This window comes from Canis lupus, chromosome 7 (genome assembly GCF_011100685.1).
Source record: "Canis lupus familiaris isolate Mischka breed German Shepherd chromosome 7, alternate assembly UU_Cfam_GSD_1.0, whole genome shotgun sequence".
NCBI classification, from domain to species: domain Eukaryota; kingdom Metazoa; phylum Chordata; class Mammalia; order Carnivora; family Canidae; genus Canis; species Canis lupus.
In genome coordinates, this window is record NC_049228.1 from 15,055,142 (window position 1) to 15,082,073 (window position 26,932).

At 47.5% G+C, this 26,932-nt stretch overlaps 1 protein-coding gene across 13 annotated transcripts in view; it reads left to right on the forward strand.

Moving 5' to 3' along the window:
• CACNA1E (calcium voltage-gated channel subunit alpha1 E) overlaps positions 1-26,932 on the forward strand; it is a 382,029-nt gene that overhangs the window by 292,626 nt on the left and 62,471 nt on the right. For 6 of the 13 annotated variants that reach the window (XR_005361978.1, XM_038542200.1, XM_038542199.1 and 3 more), the window contains exons 10-26: positions 1,589-1,642; positions 2,264-2,353; positions 3,330-3,539; positions 4,199-4,311; positions 6,161-6,273; positions 6,627-6,758; positions 7,258-7,330; positions 8,623-8,740; positions 10,469-10,536; positions 11,244-11,341; positions 15,689-15,745; positions 16,838-17,488; positions 17,922-18,235; positions 21,314-21,473; positions 22,620-22,791; positions 23,483-23,542; positions 24,329-24,435. Coding sequence is in view for 12 of the 13 variants with exons in the window: in XM_038542200.1 (XP_038398128.1) it covers positions 1,589-1,642; positions 2,264-2,353; positions 3,330-3,539; positions 4,199-4,311; positions 6,161-6,273; positions 6,627-6,758; positions 7,258-7,330; positions 8,623-8,740; positions 10,469-10,536; positions 11,244-11,341; positions 15,689-15,745; positions 16,838-17,488; positions 17,922-18,235; positions 21,314-21,473; positions 22,620-22,791; positions 23,483-23,542; positions 24,329-24,435 (2,590 nt within the window). In the remaining variant the exon portion in view is untranslated. The remainder of the gene's footprint in view (positions 1-1,588; positions 1,643-2,263; positions 2,354-3,329; positions 3,540-4,198; positions 4,312-6,160; positions 6,274-6,626; positions 6,759-7,257; positions 7,331-8,622; positions 8,741-10,468; positions 10,537-11,243; positions 11,342-15,688; positions 15,746-16,837; positions 17,489-17,921; positions 18,236-21,313; positions 21,474-22,619; positions 22,792-23,482; positions 23,543-24,328; positions 24,436-26,932) is intronic. The other 7 variants (XM_038542210.1, XM_038542203.1, XM_038542202.1 and 4 more) reach the window with 3 other exon arrangements.

The window sequence follows — 26,932 nt, forward strand, 5'->3', positions numbered from 1 at the left end:
TGCAGCTGAGGTGGGGGCAGGGATCCAAACTCATCCACATGACTCCCAAAGGGGACTCAGAATCCTGCCAGACATGGGACAGAAGGGCTAGTCTGTAAGTTTGGAGGGAGGCTAGTGAGGTTAATTTGAAACAAGTCTTACTAGAAACTAGTACCCCGCTGGTGATGGCGCCTCCCCAGAATGCAGGACTGTTCCTGGGGAGGTCAAGAGGAGAATCCAAGGAACTATTTGTTCTTTTCCAAATACCAAGAACCAGACACATCATTGTCCAAACACTGGCTGGTCCTTCAATTCTCCACTGAGTGTCCAACAATTCAGTTCAGTTCTGACACTAAACACCACTGGAAGTTAGTGCAGATCCCACAGGTTAGGCACTCAACCCCACGAGCCTGCCCTCACTTCACACAGCATCCATGAGTGGAGTCCCCAGGTGACCTGCATTTTGGCCTGCTGGGCTGCAAATTTAGAGGCTTCCAGGTTTGATAATTCTTCTAATGACTTCCAGAACTCAGGAAAACTATACTTATTGTCGCCAGTTTATTAAAAAGGACTCAACTCAGGAACAGACAAATAGAAGAGATACCTAGGGGTGGAGGAGTGGAGGAGGGGCACAGAGCCTCCATGCTCCCTTGATGTGTTCACTAATCTGAAACTTTCTGATCCCCATCACCTCGGGTTTTTGTTTTTGCTTTTGAAGTTTCCATTACGTAGACCTGCTTGATTAAATCACTGGCTATTGGCGATTGAACATTCTCAAGCCCCTCTCCCATTCTGGGAGTTAGGAGGAGGAATGCGGCCTAATCCTGTGGTTGGTTTTTCTGGTGACCAGTCCAGATCCTCCAGGCCTCCCCCACAATGAGTCATCTTGTTAGCACACAGAGGACAGTAAATTCCAAGGGTTTTAGAGCTCTGTGCCAGAAGGTAGACAAAAAACAAATATTTATGTTTTGTTCTATCAAGGGACAAATTCACTCTGCCTCTTTCACTCAAGCAAGGCAGATTGTGGTATGGGGATAGGAGGCAAGCCCACAGGTCCTGCCCCTCTGGGCCACTAGCATCTTCCTCTGCTCCCCTCCAAGAAGTAGACAGGCTGGAGCCCAAAAATGTGATCTTATCTCCTGAACGAGGTGGTAGGTGTTGTGCCGTGATATGCCTTGTATGTGCCGCAAACAAGAAAAACAGAGAAGCTCCTATTGCTAGAAAAAGTTTACAGAACCTGGGTGGAAAAAAAAACAGAAATGGAAATCTTTCATTCCTATCAATTTAGGAGATTTTAGTTTAAAAAGATCAGTTCTTCCTCTCAACAAGTGTTATTAGACACAGAGCTGAATTTTACCAATCAACCACCAAGAGCCCCCTCCCTACAGAACTTCCTTTCTGTTCTGATTTGCACTCAGATGCTACCTCTGTGACTCTTGATGTCTTTCTGATGCTTGTGCCTGTGTGGAGCTATGAACTCTGCTCTTTCTCTCTCTCTTTCTCTCTTTCTTTCTCGCCCTAGAGCCACAGCCATCCCTGGGGGATTTTTCATTTTGCAAAATAATTTGACATTTACAGATAATTTACTAAACCATTTATTTCCATATAGAGGAAGTCATGCTTGCTGAAGAAAATAAAAATGCTGGGACGTCAGCCTTAGAAGGTAAGAAAGTGCTCCAGTGCTTTACTGCCTTTGCACCTTCTTATGCTGTTGGCAATCTCTTGATCAAAAAAGGAGAAAGAACTAAAAGAGGAGTGCTTTGGGATTTGAAAGGAAAGCCTCTCTGTCATAAAATCTCTCATGCTTTAAAATGAAGGGAATTGAGTCATGGATTTAAATGCTTTTTAAAGTGATGGGAATGAAATCCAAGAGCTGCTTTGTTCTAAGGCGTGGGATTGATACTGTACAAAGAAAAGACCATCACACACCAGTGGCATGTATAGGGATCTTCTTTGAAAATTTGTAGGGTTCATCTTAGGACCATTTGCATTAGCAGGAAGTGGCATTGTTTAGGAAGAGCCAGAACAAATAGATATGGAGTGCCTGCTTACCTACTGCATGTAGATAAGGTCTAGGAGGATTCTGCAGCCTGTGTGTTTCTGAGGTGTTGCTGAGCACAGGAGTCATGCTTCTATAGACCTTTGGTGGCTTCTAGAACCATGGCTCAGGTGCTTTAAGGCAGCTGCCTGGGTCACAGGAGCCTGGCACACAGTTCTCAACTTTGGCCAGAGTGATCTGATTGTTCTTGTGTTCCGTCACTGACCTCCCCCTTCCCTGGTATAGTGCTTCGAAGGGCAACCATCAAAAGGAGCCGGACAGAGGCCATGACTCGAGACTCCAGTGATGAACACTGTGTCGATATCTCCTCTGTGGGTGAGTGGAACCAGTCAGATCTTCTTTTGCTAGTCTGATCTCCCATAAAAAGAAAGATCCTGTCTCTTGAGAAGTGCCACAAAGAGGAGTAGAATCAAAAGAATCCAGAATTTAGGGATGTAATTAAGGGAAGGACTTGGAAATCTAATCTAGATGACAGTAAGTTGCAGGGAAAAATGGACCATAGGGTTTAGGGCTAAGAATCGAATCAAACCCATACTCTTCAAGTGTGGCAAATGTATGCCATTTGCATACACATACACACACACACACACACACACACACACACACATGTTCTCTCTCTCTGTCCTGGATGTGATCATGAGAACCCACTTTGGGATATTGTTCAGAGGATCCTGAGGACCTTTGGCTTCTAGTGACCACCATTTGAGGACCTGCAATCATTTGCTTAACCACAGTGGCATTCACCTACTTCCACATGGTATTTAAACAAATCCTGCTGACAACTCTTAAATGATTACTCTTCAATCCCAGATTCTCTTAGACATGCTGGCTGATGGCAGATTTTTACTTCCTCCTTCACGTCATCCTAAAAAGCAGAAGAGGTATACAGAACTCATTGCTGCTTTAGCCTGCCCATGGTAGAAATAATGACAAATGCAGCAAAACAATTTCAGTGCCTGAAGCATATTTAAAAGGAAAGGCCAGAGAGAAGCCCAATCTGTTAAAAACATTAACGCTACACTATTAAGATTCAGGAAGCTGGGTATATGTCTGGTGTTGTGCCCAGGGAATCTTTCCATTTCCTAGAACTGAGAATGTCTGGTGAGGAAAAGCAGGGATGTCTGGTATGGAAACTACCTAGCTCATACCATTGGGATTCCCTGGGCCCACAATGTGGGGGTCACCTAGCCCCAGCATTAAAGCTGTCTGCCTCCCCCTTTGACTGTGCCCTTCCCATGGAGGGTGATCTGTTGTGCAGCCTCATTCTTCTTCCTTACTTCTTTCCCCTTAGGCACACCTCTCGCCCGAGCCAGCATCAAAAGTGCAAAGGTGGATGGGGCCTCCTATTTCCGGCACAAAGAAAGGCTTCTGCGCATCTCTATCCGCCACATGGTGAAATCCCAGGTGTTTTACTGGATTGTGTTGAGCCTTGTGGCTCTCAACACTGCCTGTGTGGCCATCGTCCATCATAACCAGCCCCAGTGGCTCACCCATCTCCTCTGTAAGTGAACAGTGTAGCTAGATTTGGGTGTGAAAGTAAGAGAGCATATGTCCTGCTGGTCCTGGCAGGGTAGTGTGGGGGAGGCCAGAGTTGTCCTCAAGGCGTTGGGATATCACACCACCATTCCCCTAGGCATTGATTGTTGAATCAGATAAATCTTTGCTGATAAGTCAATGAAATGGCATTAGCCTTGGGTACTTTAAGGGCTTCATTTAGTATCTTAAGGAGGCTCAATGGCATAGAGGATTTTGGTCACCTAAGTCCTGGGGAGAAAGTTCTTAGGTAGTGGTTACCTCCAGTAGACCAAGGTGGGAATTTATAGGTCACCTCTGGGTAAGGCTGCCACTGGGTGAAAATGAGGATCTAGGATGCTGTCACAGCTGAGTGTGTGTGTAGAATGAATCTGGCTCCTTCATCAGCGCCATGGCAAAGCCCTTTCTTTCTTTCCTAAGAGCCATTTATCATTTAACATCCATTGAAAAATGGCAAAGCTGATACATGGAGTGTGCCTGGGACTCCCAGGTCAGAGAGTATATTCAGATATCATTAGGTTTTGCCTGTTGGCATTGAGGGACTCCTCTGTAGGTGAGGGGTTGGGCTGAGGAGTGCGGAGCCCATACTGTCTACACAACAAACACATGTGCTTTTGATGCTTTCAGACTATGCAGAATTTTTGTTTCTGGGACTGTTCCTCTTGGAGATGTCCCTGAAGATGTATGGCATGGGACCTCGACTTTATTTTCACTCTTCATTCAACTGTTTTGATTTTGGGGTAAGTGCTTTGGAGCCTACCTGTCCTCCTGCTTCATGTTGATATACCACCGTGTGAGATAAGCAGCTTGCTTTATTGCTCAGCATGAAGAACTAAAATCAGAATTTATAAAAGGAGAATAAGTAAGTTAGCTAAAGGGAGGTCAGGAATTAGTGAGTCCTTCCCATATTAGGGTTGGTTGGTTTGTTTAAAGCTCTTTTATTTTTAATGTTTTTTTTTTTGAAGTATAACATGGATATTGTGGTGTACACTTCCGTGTATAGCTGAGTGAATTTGATGGAGCTACCCATAGCAAGTTTTTAACCACTTATTGTCTTAGGGGAAGCCTGAGAGAGAACAAAGGAACTGATTCCAGAAGGTGGTTCAGTAAAAAAAGAGAAGCTTATATTTGTTTTTTAGTTTAGCTTAAAATTGGGAAAATTACTGAGATAGAACTTCCTGCAAACATGCACACAGACACACACTCTTGTATTAGCAAGTTCCCACATAGACTGTTTCATCCAGTGTTCACTTCCTAAATAATGTTGATATATAAATGTGTACTTATCTAACCGTCTTCAAGGTGCTTTGACAGACATTTTTGTCCTGCACTGCTTTCCGGACTCCTAACCACTCTATTATGTATCAGGAGTTACCTTTCCCATTCGCCAATGAGGAAATAGAGAACATCGTGTGCAAGTTCACAGGGCCAGTGCAGCAGAACTAGGGTGCAAACCTTTGGGTTCCTGAACCACTTCTCTCTCTGCCAAACCCACTTCTGTTCCTGCCAAATCTTCAGTTAGGTGCTAACGATTTTGAGCCCTTGCCAGTCTGCATTTTAACTTGGAACATATGCTTCTGGGTATGGACAATTTTCAGGCACAGCAGCTAGTGAAGGACCATTCCCTATATACATACTTTGCAGCCTTGCAGTGAGGATTCATTTTTGTTACCTCTCCTTGGGCACCATGTAGAATATAGTAGATGTCCAGTGAACATAGAATTGAAATGAAAACCAGAGTGTTAATTTGACATTGCTACTTCCTACAGCAGTCAATTCTATGCCACCAAGTGGTACTGTCACACAGGTGTATGGGACCTGAGTGACAGCTATTTCACATATAGGCACCAGAACCATTCTGGGTAGCACTAAATTCTAGGACAGGGAGAGAATGTGGACCTCCTCTGAGGCTTTTACATCGGACCTTGAGAGCTTGTTTGGAGGTTCTAGCAGGGGAGCGCAGCTACTCGTATACCCTTGACCGAAGAACGGTCCTCCTCTATCGGGGATGGTCGTCCTCTTCGACCGAGCGCGCAGCTTCGGGAGGGACGCACATGGAGCGGTGAGGGAGGAAGGGGACACCCGCCTAGCCAGCCAGATCAGCCGAATCAACCCTGGCGATCAATGGGGTGACAGATGTCGCAGCCAGATCGCCCTCACATCCAGGCTTTTACATCGGAATGCAACCTGTATTAACTCAAACTTGTTTCCTTGCCTCAAGTACCCCTCTTTCGTCTGTTTGTTCAAGGTGTTATTCTGTAAGGACAGTTGTGGCTATCAGATCTGTGGAGAAGTAGTGCCTGGTTCTGGTAGTTTGCACCGAGGACAGAACGGCAGTCAGGGAACTCGTCTCCAGTATGAAGGAGTGAAGTCAGGGTGGGAGAATGGGGGGCAGTGGGGAGGGAGGCAGTAGAGCCTCTGTTTCCTTCAGCAGCCTTCACAGATGGGTTATCCTGTAGGAGCTGTGCTGGGTGGGGAGGGTAGAGTTTTAATTTCACCACAGCCCAGTAAGAAGCATTGACTGCTGAGTGCTAGAAGGCTCTTCTCTCCTGCTCCTCCTCCTCACTGTGGCTGGGTTTGGCTCTTTAGGTCACAGTGGGCAGCATCTTTGAAGTGGTCTGGGCAATCTTCAGACCTGGCACATCTTTTGGAATCAGTGTCTTACGGGCTCTCCGGCTTCTAAGAATATTTAAAATAACCAAGTAAGTGATCAGAATCTAGACTCTTCCTAGCCACCTGTGAGAGTGGAAGCTTCTCTTTGACTTATTGTATTTCCTTCTGTACCCTATTCCCCTTGGCCACATGTTCCCCTTCCCTACCACATCCCCTACTCCATTCTTCAGCTCCTCCTTCTCCAAAAATCAAACCAGAAAAATATCTAGGATGCCAGATCCCATGCCACATTCCCAAGGGGGTACCTCATTGTTGCTGACATCTCTCTTTCACCCAAGTATACAAATACAGCATATTTCATAGACTACCAGGCAGATGCCCTGCTGCATTTGGGGATAATTTTATACTCAGTGTTCACTGCTATAATGTTTGGGTTTTATAGGTATTGGGCATCTCTGCGAAATTTGGTGGTCTCCTTGATGAGCTCTATGAAGTCTATCATCAGTTTGCTCTTCCTCCTCTTCCTCTTCATCGTTGTCTTTGCTCTCCTAGGAATGCAGCTGTTTGGAGGCAGGTAAGCATCAGTGAACTTCCCATTCAAAGGAGCCTCAAAACTCAGTCTTCAGCCTGTAAGCACCAGGGTTTCTAATCTGATCACTGTGCTACCATCCTTTTTGCTTTGGTCCACATCAACCACTAAGTGTGTGTGTATGTGTGTGTGTGTGTGTGTGTGTGTGTGTCTATAAAACACATATCTCTGCTTTTAATCTTTTCAAACCATACAGGATTCTGGGTTTGGAGACCCCTCTCTTTGGAGCTGTCCCTAAAATGTATGGCATGGAGCCTTAAAATTCAAGATCATCCCAAACTCTATCTTGTTATCCACACCCTTCAAAGTGCACCGTCCATCAGTAGTAGTTATTCATAATACCATCTTCGTAATTACATGGAATGGGGAGAAATTAGGGAAGAGGAGTATATAGAGAAAGGGTAAAAGAAGTAATGGAGAAGGAAGGGAAAACTTGGTATGTGAGATTTTCATTTCATCCTTCTCTCTGAACTTCATTTTTCAGGTTTAACTTTAATGATGGGACTCCTTCAGCAAACTTTGATACCTTCCCTGCAGCCATCATGACTGTATTCCAGGTATGAGGCCAAGTAGCAGTTAAAAATGTTATGTAGGATCTTTTGGAGCTCATGCAGCAAAATGATATGTTAGGTGAATCCTATTTTTCCTTCCCAGGCTCATCCCAGGCAACTGGGACTCTTGTTGAGTAATTATCATCACAATAATTCTTAGAATTTCTGTAGCTATGTTTTTACCAGTATGGAAGAGCTCTATTATGATTACATATTGGCCTTTTCCCTATACTTGTGAGTTTGCAAGAGATATTAAGGTAGGGACACTTAGTAACTTACGATATTTATGACCACCATCAAGTGGGCTTTATTCCAGGAATGCAAGGATGGTTCAGTATCCAGAAATCAATCAATGTGATCTACCACATTAACAAAATAAAGGATAAAAATCATATTATTTTAATAGATGCAGAAAAAAAATTTAACAAAATTTAACATTAATTCATGATAAAACTCTGAACAAAATGAGTATGTAAGGAACCTACTTTGACATAATAAAGCCATATATGACAAACCCACAGCCAAATCATACTCAATGGTGAAAAGCTGAAAGCTTTTTCTCTAAGACTAGGAACAAGACAAGGATGTCTACTTGCACCACTTTTATTCTACATAGTACTGGAAGTCCTAGCCACAGCAATCAGACAAGAAAAAGAAATAAAAGTCATCCAAGTTGGTAAGGAAGAAGTAAAACTGTCATATCACATTTATGGTTCTCTGAAATTGGACACATCTTCTGACCCATATTCCATTTAATGAATTAATTTTTCCACCCACCCCACCTCCCCCTGTCCCACAAAAAAAATATATTTTTAAATCATGGAGGGAAACTCAAAAATCTATAATGCTGAGAGCTAAAGAAAACACTATTTAGCTAAAATCTTAGGTTAAACCAGAATCAGGTCTCTGGAACTGGAGCCTATGAGGCTATTTGTAATAATGCTGCTATCCTAAGTACTGTATCTTAGCTCCCTTGGGATAGACTGGTAGTGACCAGACCATCTGGTCTCTCTGATTCCCCTAGGCCTGACAAAGCTGGAAGTGGAGGGAGTCTGTATTCAAACTCAGAATAGACTCTTTCTTTTGATGCTCTCCTTCCATTTTCAGTGCCTAAAATTATCGTCCTTATCAGAAGAAAGTTTAGAATTATTCATGAAAATGACTTTATTTTTCTCCCTGGCAGAATGGCCAAGCAAGGGGTAGATGGAAAGACCCAGGCCAGAATTTTCCTTTTTTCATTGGCCCCATTTTCTCAACCAACCCAAGTCTCTGACTTGCTTATTATTTGCTTTGCATAGATCCTAACAGGTGAGGACTGGAATGAGGTGATGTACAATGGGATCCGTTCCCAGGGTGGAGTTAGCTCAGGCATGTGGTCAGCTATCTATTTCATTGTGCTCACCTTGTTTGGAAACTGTATCCTTTTTAAGATACTCCTCTTCATGCTGCCTGCCTGCCTGCTTGAACCAGCATTTGAGGAGGGTGGTGGTAGAGAGGTGGGTGGGGTTATTTTTGTTGGGGAGGGTGGGTCAGGGTAGTTCTGGGGTAGATATTGCTTGATGTACTAAGAGAAACAAGGATTCTGATCTTAAGGAAATTGTATTCTAGTTGGGTAAAGAAGACAAATATAAACAAGAAGATAAAGTATTATCCAAATCTTCAGCATACGCAAATAATAACATATGAGGCTCTTATACTGAATAGTTGGAGATACTGTCATCTGGGGAAAATGGATGACAAAGATCATTGTAGGCTGAAATAGTGGCCACATTGCATTACTAATTAATTACATGTTAATATAGAGCAGGACCTGCTACATAGTTAAGATCTCAAAAATATCAGCATTATGATTAATGCTAATACTATTAAGCATAGGCAACATTTATTATATTTGTGCTATACATGAGACCCTGCACTAAGTGTTTTACAGGCGCTCTTTGATCTAATCCTTACCTTCTAAGACTTAGAAGAAATAGCCGAAGTCAAATGGAGACTGGAAATCAAGTCCCTTCAATTCCTAAACCCATACCTGGTCACAGGATCTAGTCTAGGAAGATTTAGGTTTTAATCCTGGCAATTCTGCTTACCAGCTGTGTGGCCTTGGGAAAGTCCCTTAATCTCTCTGTGCTTCTAGTTTTCACATCTGTAAGGAGAATAACAGCATCCAACCTTTTGCTAGTTGTGAATAGTAAATGAGATAATTTATCTGGATGCACCTTACAAACTGCACACTTGTACACAATCACTAGATGTTTTGGGGAAATGGGACTTGCCTTGAAATGGCCGTGGTGGAGCAAAGAAGGGAGAGCCAGGTGATACAGCTATACTTTTTTTTTTTCCTCAGTCTCACATAGAAGAGATACCCCTTTAGCTTTTTTGCTCTGAAAATTTCTAGAGGCCAGAGCAGACTATGAACCAAACATGAGAAACCCATAAAGAAAGCTATGCAGCACATCACAGAATTGGAAGGCCAGTTTGTCACAGTGGCATGCTGTTTCTCTAAGGGTAGTCAGACTGGACTTCTATGCTGGAATCAGTTCTATGTTCCACAACACATGGACCTCAAAGGAAGTTGGAAAACTAGGACCTCAGAGGTTAGAGCTTGGAATAGAAGTGGGTTCCATAATGATCTTGTGTGCTCTGTGACATTTTTGCTAAATGAAATATGGAAGCCTCCAAGGATAAGAAGGATAAAAACTAGTGTTTCATTATTGGGAACCAGTCAGTGATGGGTCTGTGGAATCTCATTTCTTTTCATCTTTAAGAACAAGGTGGGATGTTTGGTCTAGGTGGGTTTCGATGCCAGCCTCCCAGAAAGGAGAGGCAAGCTCCTGCATTGAGCTCCTTACTGTCATGTTGTTCAGTGATTCTCTATTCAGTATCACTATAAATGGAGGCCACACATGTCTAAAGGCCTCCTTATTCCAACTTGACCCCTGAGTGGTTGGATTCAGCTATTTCTATGTCTTGTGCAAAGAGAAGCTATGTGGAAGGAAGGAAGGCTGCATAACCTCTGCTTAATTGTTGCTATGGAGCAGCTTCTGCTCCTGCTGGTATCCGAGGCAGCAAAGACCTAGAGACGTCTTCAGTCTTGCTAAAGCCTTTTGGTTTTCTTAGTTCCCCATCCTTAACTCATCACCCCAGACACACTGCTGAATGTGTTCTTGGCCATTGCTGTGGACAATCTGGCCAATGCCCAAGAGCTGACCAAGGTAAGCATTTTCTGCATTTCTGATGATTCTGTAGTGCCATTAGGCACTTCCTCTATAACATGGGAATAATATATCTGCTTTGCATACTTCACAGGATTATTGTTGAGGTCAAGTAAAATAATGTATGTGAAAACCAGAGCAGGCTAAGATGTATGTTCTTAGTAGCTGTAGTCATTTCACCTGAACTGGCTTTTCCAGTGTCATCAAAAAGAAGGGATGATGTCCCTGCCTGATCACCTTGGGGTGAGGCCACTTAGCTGGGCAGGGGAGAGGGTATGAGTAAAGGCACAGTCCTAGTGTTTTCCTTTAGGGTAGGTCTACCTGGAAGGGCCCTGGCTCTATAACTTGCAGATACTGCAGAATATCTGAGAGATGTCAGCTTCAGTTTCTGACTTCCATAGCCATGGGCTCCACTGAGGGGCTAGAGCTTGGGGTAGAACTGATGGCTTTCCTGAGAAATTGTGGGGAAGCTCGTGGGGCTGAGTGGAGACCAGAATTACTGATCATTCCAGGGCTGATGAGGCTTCTGTCTCCCAAGGTGCCTGGCCACTTGAGGTCTGTGAGCCAACGCACCATCCTACTACCTTGTTTAACACCTTTACCTGCCTTCCTCATTTCACCTGGTCTCTAGAACTTGTGGGGAGAGCCAAGGGCACTATTCTCCTTCATGAGGATCCCAGGAAAAGCCATTTCTGCTTTGTATCTAGGATGAACAAGAAGAAGAGGAGGCTTTTAACCAGAAACATGCATTGCAGAAGGCCAAGGAGGTCAGCCCGATGTCTGCACCCAACATGCCTTCTATCGAGTGAGTTGGCTGTCCCCACTTCACTGACCCCTGGGCTCCTGTGCTAACAGCCAATTCATCAACTCAAAATGGTGTATTATTGGAGGATGCCTACTCCATGCTGGGAAATGTCCTATTCATCAACTCAAAATGGTATATTATTGGAGGATGACTACTCCATGCTGGGAAATGTCCTGTGAATACAGCAATGAGCAAGACAGAGTCTCTATTCTCATGGAGTTTTTATTTCAGTGAGAGAGATAGATAATAAACACACATAAATAATTTTAGGTGGAGATCATTGCTATAAGATAAATAAAACAGGGTAGAAATGCAGAGGAATGTGAATTGGGCGGAGCACTTACAGGCAGTCTGGGAGGGATTCTTTGAAGAGGTGATATTCAAATAGAGATCTATATGTAGAGAAGGCAGTCACATGAAATTACAGAGGAGGATCATTCTCCAGCAAGGTGCAGGGTGGCTGGTGTGCAGCGAACAAGGAGGAATAGAAGGAGATAAGGTCAGGGGAATCCTGAAGGCCCAGGATTTTAGCTTTTATTCTAATTGCAACCTTAGAGGGTCTAAGGCAGGAGGATAGATACTACTTGCTGTATACTTTAAAAAATGATTTTATTTATTTATTTGAGAGAAAGAGAGTGTGAGCAGGGTAAGGGGCAGAGGCAGAGCAAAGGCAGACAGAGAAGCAAACTCCCCACTGAGCAGGGAGCCCTACACAGGGTTCCATCCCAGGACCCTGGGATCATGACCTGAGCCACCCAGGAACCCCATATGATTTATACTTTTAAAAAGTCACTCTGCTCTATGAAGAATGGATTGTAAGGGCCAAGGGTAAAGGCAGAGAAATAGTGTTAACTAAGAGTAAAGTAGGTGACAGGTAGTAGTAGTTGAGGCCGTGGTAGCAGGGAAGGAGGTGAGAAATAATCCTACTCAGTCTGTGCTTTGTAGACAGAACCAAAGGAAAAGGTGATGAATTAAACATGATATAGGGGGTAGAGATAAAAGAGTATTTCCCGCATGCTTTAAGGCTTCATGCCTAAGCAACTAGGTAGAGGATGGTGGTACTTTCTGATAGTCTGGAGAACAGTAGAAATCCAAGGTTCATTTTCCCACGTTACATTTGAGATACTTAGAGGACATCCAAGTAAAGATGCCCAAGAGGCCATTGATTACATGAGTCTGAAGCTTAGAAGAAGTAAGGGTTAGAAATAAAGATTTGTGGGGAGCCATTTGTGTTTGGACAGATTTAAGCTATCATTGCGGATGAGCTCATATGGAGTTGTAATGAAGACAGAGTTGCTCAGGACAGAAGCCCAAGGCACTCCTGTGCCTCCAGATTTGGCAGGGGGAGAAACCCACCAAGGAGATGGGGAGTGATTAGGAGTAGGAAGAAAGAACAGGGAAGTGTCATGACCTGGAGGCCTAAAGAAAAGGAAGGAGTGCAGCTAAATGCTACTGAAATATCACGTAAAATGAAGACAGCAGGGACCATTGGGTTTGGCAAAATGAAAGTTGTTTACAACCTTCAGTTTCTGTGGCTTGGTGGGAACAGAATCCAGTTGGAGTGGATTAGAGAGAGAATGGCAGGTGAGAGAGTGGAGCAGTTGAGTATAGACTTGAAGGATCCAGCCTGGACCTGTGGTTGCTGGTTAGACTAGCAAAGTGTGAGCGCTATGTGGAGCTGGACGAAGGTATTGAGCTGAGAATCCCTATGGTTTCTGAACCTCTGTGAGATCTGTATGGGTGGCTCAATGGGAAGGTTTTGAGACCCCTGGGCTGTGCGCCTCTATCCTAACAACCAGACCCTGTAATCCATTACTTGAAGCTGGAAAAGGAGGAGCCGCCTTTGCCAAGTGGTCATGGGAAGGGCTCTGAATGTCATCAGTACCCCCTATAGAGGCATTCCAGAGTTCTATGTGGGGGTCTGCCTCCCCGGAACAGTCATCATCCTGCCCTCACCTTTCAAAACTGAAAGGCTGGCCCTGAGCGCCTTCTCTGGAAGTGAGAATAGACTGTCCTCAAAATTTGTTAAAGATTGATGGAGAAAGGCAGAGGAACTCTTTCCTCTCTGGAATAATCGCTGGGCCTTGAGTAGTTCCTATCCCACCTTCCCTGCACTCATGAGTTTGGGTTAAAAATAAACACACACAGGTATGCAAACATGCTGATGGGTAGGGCTGGCTGTCACTTAGGAGTGGGTGGTTCTATTTACTGAGTTGAGGAAGCCTGGGGAAGAGTGGGTTTGGAGACGTGAGTTGGGAAGATGCTTGGCCCAGAGTAGAAACTCACTATTTGTGGAATGAAAGAATGAATGAAATGCTGGTAGGCATAGGTCTGTAGGCAGTGAGCTGTGTGTGTATCTGGGCCCAGTGAGATGGAAGAAGGTGCTGTAACCATCCAAGATGAGCAGGGATCCAGCTTTGGTCATAGTACATGTGCTGCAGGGTGGGTACTGCTGGTGGAAACTATGTCAGGGTGGGTGTGTGTTGCTCAGGAGCGCGGGCAAGACTGCTGCTTTCTAGACTATGGTACAACCAAGGATGTGGACTCCGTAGAGAAGTGTGAAAAGAGCATTGTTACAAATCAGAAGGTCTGAGGGCTGGTTCTGTCACTCCTGTGCTCCGTGTCCTTGGAGAGAGAACCACTTAGGATCCTAGTATCTCTGTTTCCCCATCTTTGAAATGGGAAGAATGCCAGCTGCCCACTCCTGATCCACAAGGTTAACCTAAGGTGTATGTGAGGTCACATACGTATGAGTTGGAGATATGTTGATGCTTCTCTGTGTGATTTTGGGAATGAAGGTATATTAATGATGCAGTCTGACTTTGGATATTTGTATGTGTGAGTGGAGAAGTGCTGTTTGAAGTGTGTATCTGATTTGTATGGGAGCTAAAAGTTGTGTCTCTCTTTGCTTGGCCTGTGTGTGTGTGTGTGTGTGTGTGTGTGTGTGTGTCCGCGCACGCGTGCGTGCGTGTGCATTCATGAGAAAGAATTCTTCTATGTACTTAAACTCTTACACATGTGCTTCTGGAGAGCTGATATTTGAGTGTTTGAGGATCTGCAAATAGACGGTAGAATCTGCTTTCCCTAGTGGGTGTGCATGCTGCCTGGCTAGAGTGTGTCTTTCTATTTCTATATGCTATCCATGCTTCTTGGCACCACCACACTGCGTGTGCCTCATTGCATTACAGCTGCCTGAGCTGAAGGGTGCATACAGTTGGGGAGCTCACAGGCGTCTCCACAGTGATGTCTGCACCCACTCCATGGATGCTTGTACACATTGTGCCTCTTCCAGATGCCAAGTGAGGCTCCAACCAGCTGCCTCTACTCCCTCAGCCCACCCATATATCAGGCTTCACTGCGGCTATGGGGCATGGCGGTAGGGCAGTGATACTTTGCCTAGCATATTCTCCATTGGTCAGGGAGGGAACAGCATTTGCTAACCTCCCAGGTCGAGGCGGGTCCCAGTGGGCCACACTGGGTCTGTCAGCCCAGGACTTGGGGCAAGCTTGCTCCACAAGTGTGCCGTGTGTGTTGTCCTCTACCTGAGCATTGACTGTGCACTGAGAGCTTCATTTTTAGGAGTCCCATTTGCCTTGGTGGATGATGCCCATACCCTGCCAGTCTGACCTTCTACTGACCTTGTCAGTAAAAGGGCACAGCATGTGTGTGTCTGTAGAAAGGTTTATTTTTTTCTTCCTGTGCATGGCTAAGAAGATCGACTCTGTGCTTGCTTTACGTGGCTGAACAGAACCCAGAAGGCCTCTGGCCAGGGTCGCTGTTGCAGAATTGCAGGGGCACGCACATATCCTGAAGTACATGGACAGCAGCCCATGGAGTGGTGACCCTGCCCCTGGCCATGGGCTGCTTTGTGGCTTTGATGTGCATGGTGGGGCATTTGTTCCTGCATGTTCTACAGTGATTGGAGTGATGAGTCAGGGAATCCCACCCATGTGAATATCCTAGACATAATTGGGGGAAATACAACTCTTGTCCTAGTTTATAGGGTTTCCAGAATAGATCTCTGAAGGCTATTTAGGGGCCAGTATGAGTGCCAGTGGGGCATGATGATGGAGCACCTGAAGCTGTATACTCCCATGACATGATATATCCTTTGTGTCTGCATGTATGCTTCAAACCCTGGATCCATATGTTTGCACACAATAAGGAACGAAAGGTCACTCCCTTGGCAAGTTGAAGGTTGGGAGCCTACAGAGGGCAGCAGGCATGTGGAGAGCGTACGGGCACGTAGAGGACTCCGAGCCTCTTCTTGGACACTGGCTGGTGGCTGTGGGGCTTGTGGTTCCTAGAGGTTGGGGTGAACTGAACCTGTTCGTTTTTCTTTCCCAGAAGAGACAGAAGGAGAAGACACCACATGTCGATGTGGGAGCCACGCAGCAGCCACCTGTATGTGTGTACCGGTCTGCGTGTTTGTGAGTGGTTCCGTGTGTGTGTGTGTAGGGACACCGTGTCTCTGTTCTCGCCACAGACAAAGTGGCAGCGGGTGTGCATGTCAGCGCGTGCCGCGGTGTGTGCGTGTGTTCCGTGCACATGGTTTGTGGACGCTATACTCTGCACCTTTCAACATGTGCTTGTTTCAATGTGTGTGTCTAAGGTATGTGACCCCATGTGTCGTTCACTCCTCTGTGCGGCCCGTGAGTGGGCACGCGTTGGTGCGGGTACTTCGTGTCGGTGGGTGTGCCTTTCACGTGGGCCCACGTACGGGCCTCAGCGAGGATGCGTGTGGGCACATGTGAGTGAAAGTGTAGGGTGACCGCCCCTCGGCCCCTGTGAGCCCACTCCCGTGCGCTCTCCTGGGCGTGTCACATTTGCGTGTGCCTGCTGCCACGTGAATGCCCACTGAGGCCCCCGAGCTGAAATGTTCAGCAGTGGTTTTGAGGATGAGCGGCTGGTGTCTGCACACGCAGTTCTCAGGTTTTTATTAGCTGTTGGGGATCCATGGCGCTCTTGCTCTTTGAGGGTGATGCCAACGTGGGTCTGCTTGTCGCTGTCGCCAGCCCTCCTCTGCTAGGATCCAGCCTGTGCTACCCCAGCTGTAACCTGAGGTGCAGAGGACAGGGAGAACAGGAGGAAGAAAGGTCCCTGACCTGGAATTAAGGGCCAGTGGTGAGCGTGAATACAGGGTGGGTGCAGGTGGATGGATGCCCTCAGAACAAAGGAGAACAGGGGTGTGCAGACCCGGTGAGTCCTGGGCTGACCCCCTGCCCCAGCACTCGACTACTGCAGAGCAGGGATTGGAGTGGGAAGCCCCACATGCTAGGAGGCACTGGTCCGACCACCTACTTGCGTGTGGCCCACTCTGCTATCTCTCTGTGCTTCCTGTCTGCAGGTCCTGGGCTCTCCCGTTTGCTGCCCTGCCCCCCATGTGTCCCGCCCCTTTCCCATGGCCGCTGAGGGCTGGTCTACACCCCAGTGGCTCCCTACCTGGCCCTCAGCTGTTGGGTTCTGACCTAGTCCTCACCGTCTCCCCTTTGGCAGGAGGGAGCGGAGGCGCCGGCACCACATGTCGGTGTGGGAGCAGCGCACCAGCCAGCTGAGAAGGCACATGCAGATGTCCAGCCAGGAGGCCCTCAATAAAGAGGAGGCCCCACCGATGAACCCCCTCAACCCCCTCAACCCGCTGAGCCCCCTCAACCCGCTCAACGCCCACCCCAGCCTCTACCGGAGACCTAGGCCTATTGAGGGCCTGGGCCTGGGCCTGGAGAAGTGTGAGGAGGAGCGCATCATCAGCCGCGGGGGGTCCCTCAAGGGGGACGGAGGGGACCTGTCGAGTGCCCTGGACAACCAGAGGAGCCCTTTGTCCCTGGGCAAACGGGAGCCACCATGGCTGGCCAGGCCCTGTCATGGGAACTGTGATCCGACCCAGCAGGAGGCTGGGGGAGGGGAGACCGTGGTGACCTTCGAGGACCGGGCCAGGCACAGGCAGAGCCAGCGGCGCAGCCGGCACCGTCGTGTCAGGACGGAAGGCAAGGAGCTCTCCTCCACCTCCCGGAGCAGGTCTGTCAGCCAGGAGCGGAGTCTGGATGAGGGGGTGCTCACCGACGGGGAGAAGGAGCGAGAGCCCAGGGGCGGCCATGCAGGCAAAGAACCCACCATCCAAGAAGAAGACAGAGGCCAAGACTTAAGGAGGTAAGCTGGTCACAGGAGTGCCCTGGAGGCCTATAGCACTGCTGGGGTTAAGGACTCTTCGGTGTAACCCCATTTGACCCTCAGTTTTCTTTCCTTTTATAAAATGGAGAAGATGCTAATACACCCTTTATAAGGTATGTATATATGAAAGGTCATGGACTCTGTCCCCTTGAACACCAGGGTCTGTTCTTCTAGGACATCTCCTGTTGGGAGCAGGTCATGGACGGATGGACAGGCATAAGGCATGGACACTGCCTGTGGGTCTCAGCTCCCCCTGCCTGGATGGGTAGAGGTGGGAGGCAGCAGCTGCCATGCTCTCTCCCTCAAGGATCCTTGGGCTTCCCTCACCCTTCCCTCTTGCCTGGCTCACCAGCCACTTTAGAATAGCTTCTTAAGATCTAAGCCCCAGCTGTCCCCTCCTCTGTTCCTATAGGACGAACAGTCTGATGGTGCCCAGAGGCTCTGGGCTGGCAGGAGCCCTTGATGAGGCCAACACACCCCTAGTCCTGCCCCACCACGATCTGGAAGTGGGGAAGGACACGGTGCTGACGGAGCAGGAGCCGGAGGGCAGCAGCGAGCAGGCCCTGCTGGGGGATGTGCAGTTGGACATTGGCAGGGTCATCAGCCAGAGTGAGCCTGACCTCTCCTGCGTCACAGCCAACACAGACAAGGCCACCACCGACAGCACCAGCGTCACCGTCGCCATCCCTGATGTGGGCCCCTTGATGGACTCAACTGTGATTCACAGTGAGAATGCAGTCCCTGACTCCCTTCCCCCTCACCACCCATCCCATATAGGGCTGGGGACAGTGGTGGCCCTGGAGTCACCCAGTGGAACTACGTGAGAAACACCACGAGCAGGATGAAATCATTCTACAGCAAGTAAACAATAGCAGTAGATTTATCTCGGTTTATGGCAAATATAAGTTAGAATTTTCTCCTGTCTTAAGCTTTACCCATAAAATTTCTCTCAGCCTTGGCCCCTGTGACCACCATAGAGACTTCAGAGGGATCACATGTGGTTTTGTTCCCAGATATCTATTCAGCTCCTTAACTTACCGTGTAAATATTTGGTGGTGGTCTCCAGGACCTCCACATGCCCTGTCGCCCGGACAACTTAGGGAACCTCTGGTGGAGCAGGTGATGGCCCAGATCTGCTTGGTGTGTGGCTTCCACAAACCTCGGTTTCTCCCAAGGCTTCAGTTTGTCAACCCTAGAGTGAAAGCATTGAGTTGGGTGATCCCTGAGGTCTTTCTCAGCTCTAACAGTTTATGAAGCTATTACTCTTATCTACTCCTTTCTCCAAGGAGCTTTCATTTAGTGTTTATCCCACATCCCTCCGGCAGTAGATGTTAATCTCCAGACCTCAAAAGGAAAAGACAAAAATCACTGGACCTACCCTCCCCATCCCCACCCCAAGCTCACTCTTGGGTGAGGGATCCTGGCTTCAACTCCATTCCTTTTCCTACCCTAACCTCACCCCTATCCCAGCCCTAACCCTAATCTCCACCCCTGTTTCTGCCCTAACCCTATTCCTGCCCTAAGCCTACCCCCACCCTTTCTTCCCCAGCCTTATTCCCTCTCTAACCCTCACCCCACCCCTATTGCTGCATTAATCCCATCTTCTGTCTCATGGCCACAGAACTGTTACCACAGGATTCAACCCTTGCTTCTTGCTTCTTTTCTTCCCTGAATTTTTCCTTATTTTACTGTTTGCATAGAACAGTCTTCTCCTTTCCTTGTTTTTCTTTCTTTTTTATGTATATTTTTATTGGAGTTTGACTTGCCAACATATAGTATAACACCAAGTGCTCATCCCATTAAGTGCTCCCTTCAGTGCCCGTCACCCAGTCACCTCATTCCCCCACCCGCCTCCCCTTCCACTATCCCTTGTTCATTTCCCAGAGTTAGGAGTCTCTCATGTTTTGTCACCCTCCCTGTTTTTCTTTTTCTTTTTTTAATTTATTATTATTTTTAAATAAATTTATTTTTCATTGTTCATTTTGCCAGCATATAGAACAACACCCAGTGCTCATCCCGTCAAGTACCCCCCTCAGTGCCCGTCACCCATTCACCCCCACCCCCTGCCCACCTCCCCTTCCACCACCCCCAGTTCGTCTCCCAGAGTTAGGAGTCTCTCATGTTCTGTCTCCCTTTCTGATATTTCCCACTCATTTTTTCTCCTTTCCCCTTTATTCCCTTTCACTATTTTTTATATTCCCCAAATGAATGAGACTATATAATGTGTGTCCTTCTCTGATTGACTTATTTCACTCAGCATAATACCCTCTAGTTCCATCCACGTCGAAGAAAATGGTGGGTATTTGTCATTTCTAATGGCTGAGTAATATTCCATTGTATGCACAGACCACATCTTCTTTATCCATTCATCGTTCGATGGACACCGAGGCTCCTTCCACAGTTTGGCTATTGTGGCCATTGCTGCTAGAAACATCGGGGTGCAGGTGTCACGGCGTTTCATTGCATCTGCCTCTTTGGGGTAAATCCCCAACAGTGCAATTGCTGGGTCGTAGGGCAGGTCTATTTTTAACTCTTTGAGGAACCTCCACACAGTTTTCCAGAGTGGCTGCACCAGTTCACATTCCCACCAACAGTGCAAGAGGGTTCCCCTTTCTCCACATCCTCTCCAACATTTGTGGTTTCCTGCTTTTCTTTCTTGCACTGCTCCATCTCCATTCCTTCACCTTCTCTACACTTGGAATGCCAGGTCTACTTTAGAAAGTGAAATCTCCCATGTCTAGTGCTCCTGGGGTTGACTTGGGCATGTCTCACAATTTCAGACAACCTCTTTTGGTGTCTGTTTAATTTTATGCTCTAATAAGTGCTTTGGACCCTCTCTTATGAGAAACATTAAAAAGTTTTGACCTTCCTCTGTTCCTATTCTGGGACTGGTCGAAAGCCTTGGTCATAGGGAAGAGCGTATGATCAGAGGGCTTTGGAGAAGTTACCTTTTGGAAGGACCCAGAAGGGGCCGGAACCTCAAAGGCTTGCCACTTGTGCAAGGCTCCAGGGTAGAGTCATTCGCTGAAAGAGAACAGTGGGAGAGGTTGACTGCATCCCTGGCCCCACTCAGGTACTTTCTGCCTCTCTGCCACTTATGCTACACTGTGACTTGCCTGTGGAAACTGAGGGTGGTGGCCCAAGAGCTCCACGCAGCCCCTGGTTCCTTCATCCTCCTCGTCCTAGAATGCTGTCACGGTCGCATATAGGCATGAATATTGCATTGCCATTTCAACATTAATCATGAGTGGAACAAGCACAGCCAGGAAGTGAGCCGCAAACAGAGTAATGGTTTCTTAAAATCTTCCATTGCAGTGTGATATCACCAAAAGGATACAGGATTTTGATTTGGGAACTAGCTGTTATGATCTAAGTAAGGATAGGTACTTGAATTCCCTGAACTTTAGTTTTCCTGTCTGTATAATGGGCAGAATGCATGCTGCTCAGGGTGTATTGATGTGAACATTCAATAAGTGAATATAGGCAAAGGGCCTAGATTTTAGATATAAGGAAACTTTGCAAACTTTACAACAGAAACAATCATCCTGTTCCCTGGGAAACATGATCATTATTTATATGGCACAAAAGGTTATACCATGTAAAATGAGGGTGAGGGTCTGGCGAGAATGAGAGCAAGGGCTTAACTCAGTGCAATAGCCAACACCTCCAATGTTTGCAGGGTCCCCGGCTAGACATATTCCTACAACCCCCTCCCCTCCTCTCTGTCCATCCTCATGGAAAATAAAGGGCACCATTCTCACATGCGGCTAGGTTTCTGATGATCTCAACATGTTCCTTTTGTAGTTAGCAACAAAACTGATGGAGAAGCCAGTCCCTTGAAGGAGGCTGAGATCAAAGAGGAGGAGGAGGAAATGGAGAAGAAGCAGCAGAAGAAGGAGAAGCGTGAGACGGGCAAAGCCATGGTGCCCCACAGCTCTATGTTCATCTTCAGCACCACCAACCCGTAAGGCACCCTCCCATCGCTTCCCCTTCAGTGCCAGGGTTAGAGCCAGGGCAGGTTGATGACAAGAGGGAGAGATGAGGGTCCATCCATCCTTCTGATCCTCCTTAGTGGACTGTGGCCAGACATCTGAAACATGCAGGGTGCTCACTGGTGGAGGGGGGTCATGAGATTGAACAGCCTCTGAGCTCTGTACTAAGTCTGAAGAGTAATTTAAGACAGGAAAGTGTGAGAAATATCATTGGAAGAGGACCTTGTACCTCTTATTTGGTCAGTAGGTTGTGTGATAGCGGGGTAGGAGGAAGGAAACCTACTCAGGACATGTCACCAAATATTTCAGTGGTGGGTAGAGCTGAGAATACGGAGCCTAGAATAAATAGATCATTCACTAGAGTTTAAGAGTACTGGTCCCACTGCTGCATATGTGGATTTTGAAACAGGCATGTTCTTCAAAGCAGAGGTAAGGGCATAAGAAGGAGGTGGTAGAGAAGATTCTAGAAGGTTAGACAGAGCTTCCTTTTGCCCTGGAAATGAGCAAGATATACACATAGACTGGCTTCTGAGGCTAGGAAGACAAAAAGGTTTTCACTGAGCACACAGGCAGTATTCAGGCAGGGCTCTGGGAAGGAAGGAATTTGGGCTAAGGTATATCAGGTCACCCAAGTCCAGAATACAGTCTAGAGAATATAATTACTTTAATCAGAATATGTGAGGCTCATGAAAAGATGTTGCTGCTGTCATTAGGAATCTTAAAATCAAGGTTGACTTTTATGTTTCTGGGTTCTTCTGATTTCCTTGCTATGTTCCGGTTTCTGTACGGTGGGAGAGTAGACATTGAGATACAGTGGAGGGTACCACGGATCTATGCCGAGTGCGTGCAGTCTGATGCTGGCTGCTCCAATGGCTCAGACGTGCCTACAGATAATGTATCTTGGCTTGCATAGTGCAGCCTCTAACCAATCTGATTACCTTCTCCCACGGGAGCTTTAAATCAAGGGTGGTGCCTGAGAAATTAAATTGCTTTCCCCATGGCTTCCTCTGGCCAGGGCCTGGCTGTCTGGAAGAGGCTGATGTGCATGAGGGCGGAGAGTTAAGGCACAGGGATGGGAGGGAAGCCGAGGCAGCTCAGCTGGCTCCTGCACCCCACAGGATTCGCAGGGCCTGCCACTACATCGTGAACCTGCGCTACTTTGAGATGTGCATTCTCCTGGTGATCGCCGCCAGCAGCATTGCCCTGGCAGCAGAGGACCCCGTCCTGACCAACTCGGAGCGCAACAAAGTGGGTTCACGGGAGCCGTTTGCCAACCTCCGTAATGCCCTGGTACCCACCCCCATCCCTGCCCCTTCCCATCCTGGTATTAAAGGTGAACTAAGGAAGGTTCCTGGGGAAATGAGGAAGGGTTAAGAAGTGGCCCCTTCCTGTTCCTTGGGGCAAAGTATGGACCACGTCATGATCAGCCCCTTGTCCCCACTCCCCACTCCCCAGCCATGCCACATGCTGATGCTTCAGCAGTGCGCCCTAGATCCGGAGCAAGCTGGTCTTTGCAGCCACCCGGGGTTTGTATGGGGGTTGGTCTGATGTATGGTCAAGAGGGATGTGCCTGAATTTGGGGGAGCTGAAGCCCTACCCCAGGGAACTGAGACATCTCTTGGAGGTCCCAAGGGTATATGTCAGGAGATATGAGGGAGTTGGGGAGGATTGGAACTGACAAGGATTCCAGGTCCTGAGGTGAGGGAGAGATTTTGTGGGGTAATTGAGACCCAAGGAATTAAGTTCTGGCCAAGGGGGAGGGGAGAGCCAAGGACTGGCCATCGGGTCCTGAGGCTATAGCAGAACACACGGCACCTCTCCTCCCTGTGCCCAACTAGCAGTTACAATCCCAAGCTTCTGTTCTGAGGTAGAAATGAGCTGGGGCAGGGATGCAGGACTGCACGTGTGTGGGTAGGCAGAAGGCTCTATAGCCTGGTGGCCACACGTGATCCTCTTCCCCTTCACCGTATGTGTCTTACAGGTCCTGAGGTATTTTGACTATGTTTTCACTGGCGTGTTCACCTTTGAGATGGTTATAAAGGTAAAAACCTCCATAGAAAAGCTGGGTTCTCCAGGGTTTGGATGGGACCTAGGTCTGCCCCTTCAGTATGGGGTCCTTCCCCAGTGCTGCCACCTACCAGCCAATGACAGACCTCGGTAGGGCCTCTGGCAACCCCTCTTCTGGCCTCAGAATTTAATGAAGTTTGTCCTGACCAGACTTCATGGCACAGCGTGACTGTGTGGATATGTTTGGACTGGGGCAGATCTGTGGGTATGGCCCAAGGGGGAGCCAGGCCAGCTCTCAGGCAGGCAGTAGGGGTGCAGACAGATGTGGGGATGGTCTTTGCCTCTCCAGTGCACTCCCTGGTTTATGCCAAGGCAAAGGGTCAGGTAGAGGTCTTCTCTACATGGGTCTTCCTCGACTCCATGTAGTCCCGTCTGCAGTCATTGCTTACCAGTCCAGTCCTCACCGCCCTAACACCCCACAATTCTGTCTTGTTCATAGCCTCTCCCATCTGGAGTTTTCCCATCTATGCATATGTGGTGATGCCTGGTGCTCTGAGCCACTAATTGAAAGAGGAATGTGGCAGGGTTCTGTGAGAGCCAAGGAGTCTAGTTGAACCCTGGTGGCTATGACAAGGGGCCTTGGGCTTCATAGTAGGTGGAGAGAGCCTGTAGGACCTGTCCTCCTGCTCTTCAGGTCCTTGTGCAGGGTTGATTGTGGAGACATTGGCAATAGAGGCATTGTCCCGGGGAACAATGAGCTCTGGGTGTGTTGCCAGCACCTGTGGGTTCATCCATGGTTGTTCATGTCCTTCTTCTTCAGATGATAGACCAGGGCTTGATCCTACAGGATGGGTCCTACTTCCGAGACCTGTGGAACATCCTGGACTTTGTGGTGGTGGTTGGTGCATTGGTGGCCTTTGCTTTGGCGTAAGTGTTACTCTTTCTTCTTGTTCAATTTCCTGTTGTCCCTTCTTCCTGAAACTCTGACTGATTTGAGGGCTTCTCAAGGCCAGGTTCACTCCAAGTGGTGCCAAAGAAAGCTGCCCTGGAAATCTGCTTCCCACTTGCCCTCTGTGGTACTCCTGGGAGCCTATAGCTTCAGCTCACAAGCCCTAAGTGGTAGCACTGGTGTTGGAGGAGCTGGGGGTGGGGGGTGATCCCTAGGGAGAAGTGAGAGGCCCTGGAGTTCCTTTCTTGGAGATGAATAAACATAGGCAGGTCCTCACCCATGTGGGCAGTGCCTCCGTGGGCTCAGGGAGGGACCCAGGGGACAGCTCATGTACCCTTTCATTTCTTGGTTATGTCAAACAAAGGATCAGCTTGGAAGACAAATGCAGAAGATAGAACAAAGTAGAGATTACAGAACCTTGAGTATGAGAAGATTCTCTGCTCATGAGCAGCGGGATCCCAGAGGTATTTTCTAGACCTAAGGACCATGTTAACACGTTTAACTCAGGAACGTAAGACTTTCGCAGCTTCCTTGATATAATGCACTGAGGAAAACAGTCTTAAACCATTCAGGTGACTAAACCATGCTCCTTACATTTGGGGAGTTTTTTTTCCCAAACATTGATCCACCTGTAGCAGGTTTTCAACTGCATTCTGACATTTCCTGTGGCATCCAGGCAAGGAAGGGGATGTCATGGCCCTCCAGGGTAGAGCTAGGACATGTGCACGGTCAGGGCCTTCTCCCTAAGCTGGTGTGTAGAGTGCCCAGAAGATGAACAACAGTCGTGTGGGCTCTTTCTGTACCTCGTTGCACTGCTAGATGAGTTTCACCCTTTTCCAGGTGGCATGGCCGACTTCCCTGCAGCCTCTCCAAGTACAAGAGAGAGCTGAGGCATCTGAGCAGGTCCGGCTGCTGTACTGTAAGGAAGCAGAAGGAAAGCATTTTGGAGTTGTCAGTGATAGCAAAACTGCCGCATAAGTTTGACCTTCCCAGGTCCGAGGGATCAGAAAGGACTCATCCATCCCCCTCTCCTCCCCAAACACCCATTAGCTTCTGTTTCTGTCCATCCTGGCAGAGAAAGAAGTGGGATGAAAGTTAGGAAGGAATATTCCCCAAGTGGCTGTGGGTGGGGAGCTCTCTGTAGAGAGATGAAAGGTCTCCAGCTGTCCTCAGAACTTAAGATCTTCCAGAACCTAGAAGTGGGCTCTTTGCATTACTGTCCCAGTCATGGGGGACCCTCCAAAGGGGAGAGCCAGGTTGAATGTGGCTGGTGACTGTGGGCTGGGCTGGCAGGACAGTTTCAGTATACCTTGTCCCCCATGGACACCAGTATATTAACCCCCCACCACTAGAGTGACATGGAATCACCTGTGTCTCTTACAACAAGAAAGCCTCCTATTAGACACGGCTAAGCTATTTCCAAGGAAATTTCACAAATGCATGATATTTTCCCAAAAATTCTCACCTCAAGATAAAAATCAAGGCAAGTCTGACTCTCTACCAAGGGGACTCCCAGCTCCTCTTCCTCCTTCTTAGAAAAAAGCATTAAAGTCTTTTTTCCCAAGGAGGCCTACTTACTTTGTTAAGGATAAATATCATCCTGGAGTTTTTAAAAGGTCAAGTTCCCTTCTCATTTTATCAATTCATTTGCATATATTATTCACCATATTGTTCTTTCTTATTTTGATCTCCTTAAAGTAGTTTGTCTCTCTTTGAGGAAGCAAAAGACAAGGATGGAGAAGTATATGGGAAAGAACCCTCCCCATCTTTAGGAAGAATAGAGCTCATGGGGGCAACAGGGCAGAGTGGGAGGCAGGTGTGGGCTATGGACTCATGCAGGCCCTGCTTTGAATCACAGCCACTCTACTTACCTGCACCATGTCCTAGAGCAACATAGCAAGAATAGTAACCCTCTTAACCTCAGTTTTCATTTATGAAATAGAGTCGAAATTATGTGTGTGGAGCAATTAGCACATAAGCCTGGTACAGTGTGAATGATCAATAAATGTTAATTCCCTTCCTTATCCTTCCGATCTCTCATCACATCCTGAAGTCCAAATATTGGAGCCAAGTATATGTTGATATATAATGTGTGCAAATAGTTGAAGATGAACGCAGGCTGGTTTCCATGACTTGGTTGTTTTATACACACACATACACACCCTGTCCCTGGTAACCAGGCAGGTATGTAGGTGCCCATGGGGAGGAGGTACATTTTAGAGGAAGCCTCTGCATGCCTGCCCCATGTCCACAGCCCATCTGTTTCTCCTCAGATCCAGAGTGATAACAGTGGGCTGGAGGGTTGTCATCTATCTTGTTCTTTTTTTGTGCCCTTTGAAAACATGGCGGTGGTGGCTTTGGTGCTGGTGGCAGGGGAAGCCTTAACAGCCCCGGAACCGAAGCCTCTCTGTTGGTCCTCAGACCAGGTACAGTGCAGGGAACCCCAAGAATCCCCTGGTTCTGGGGTCCATACTT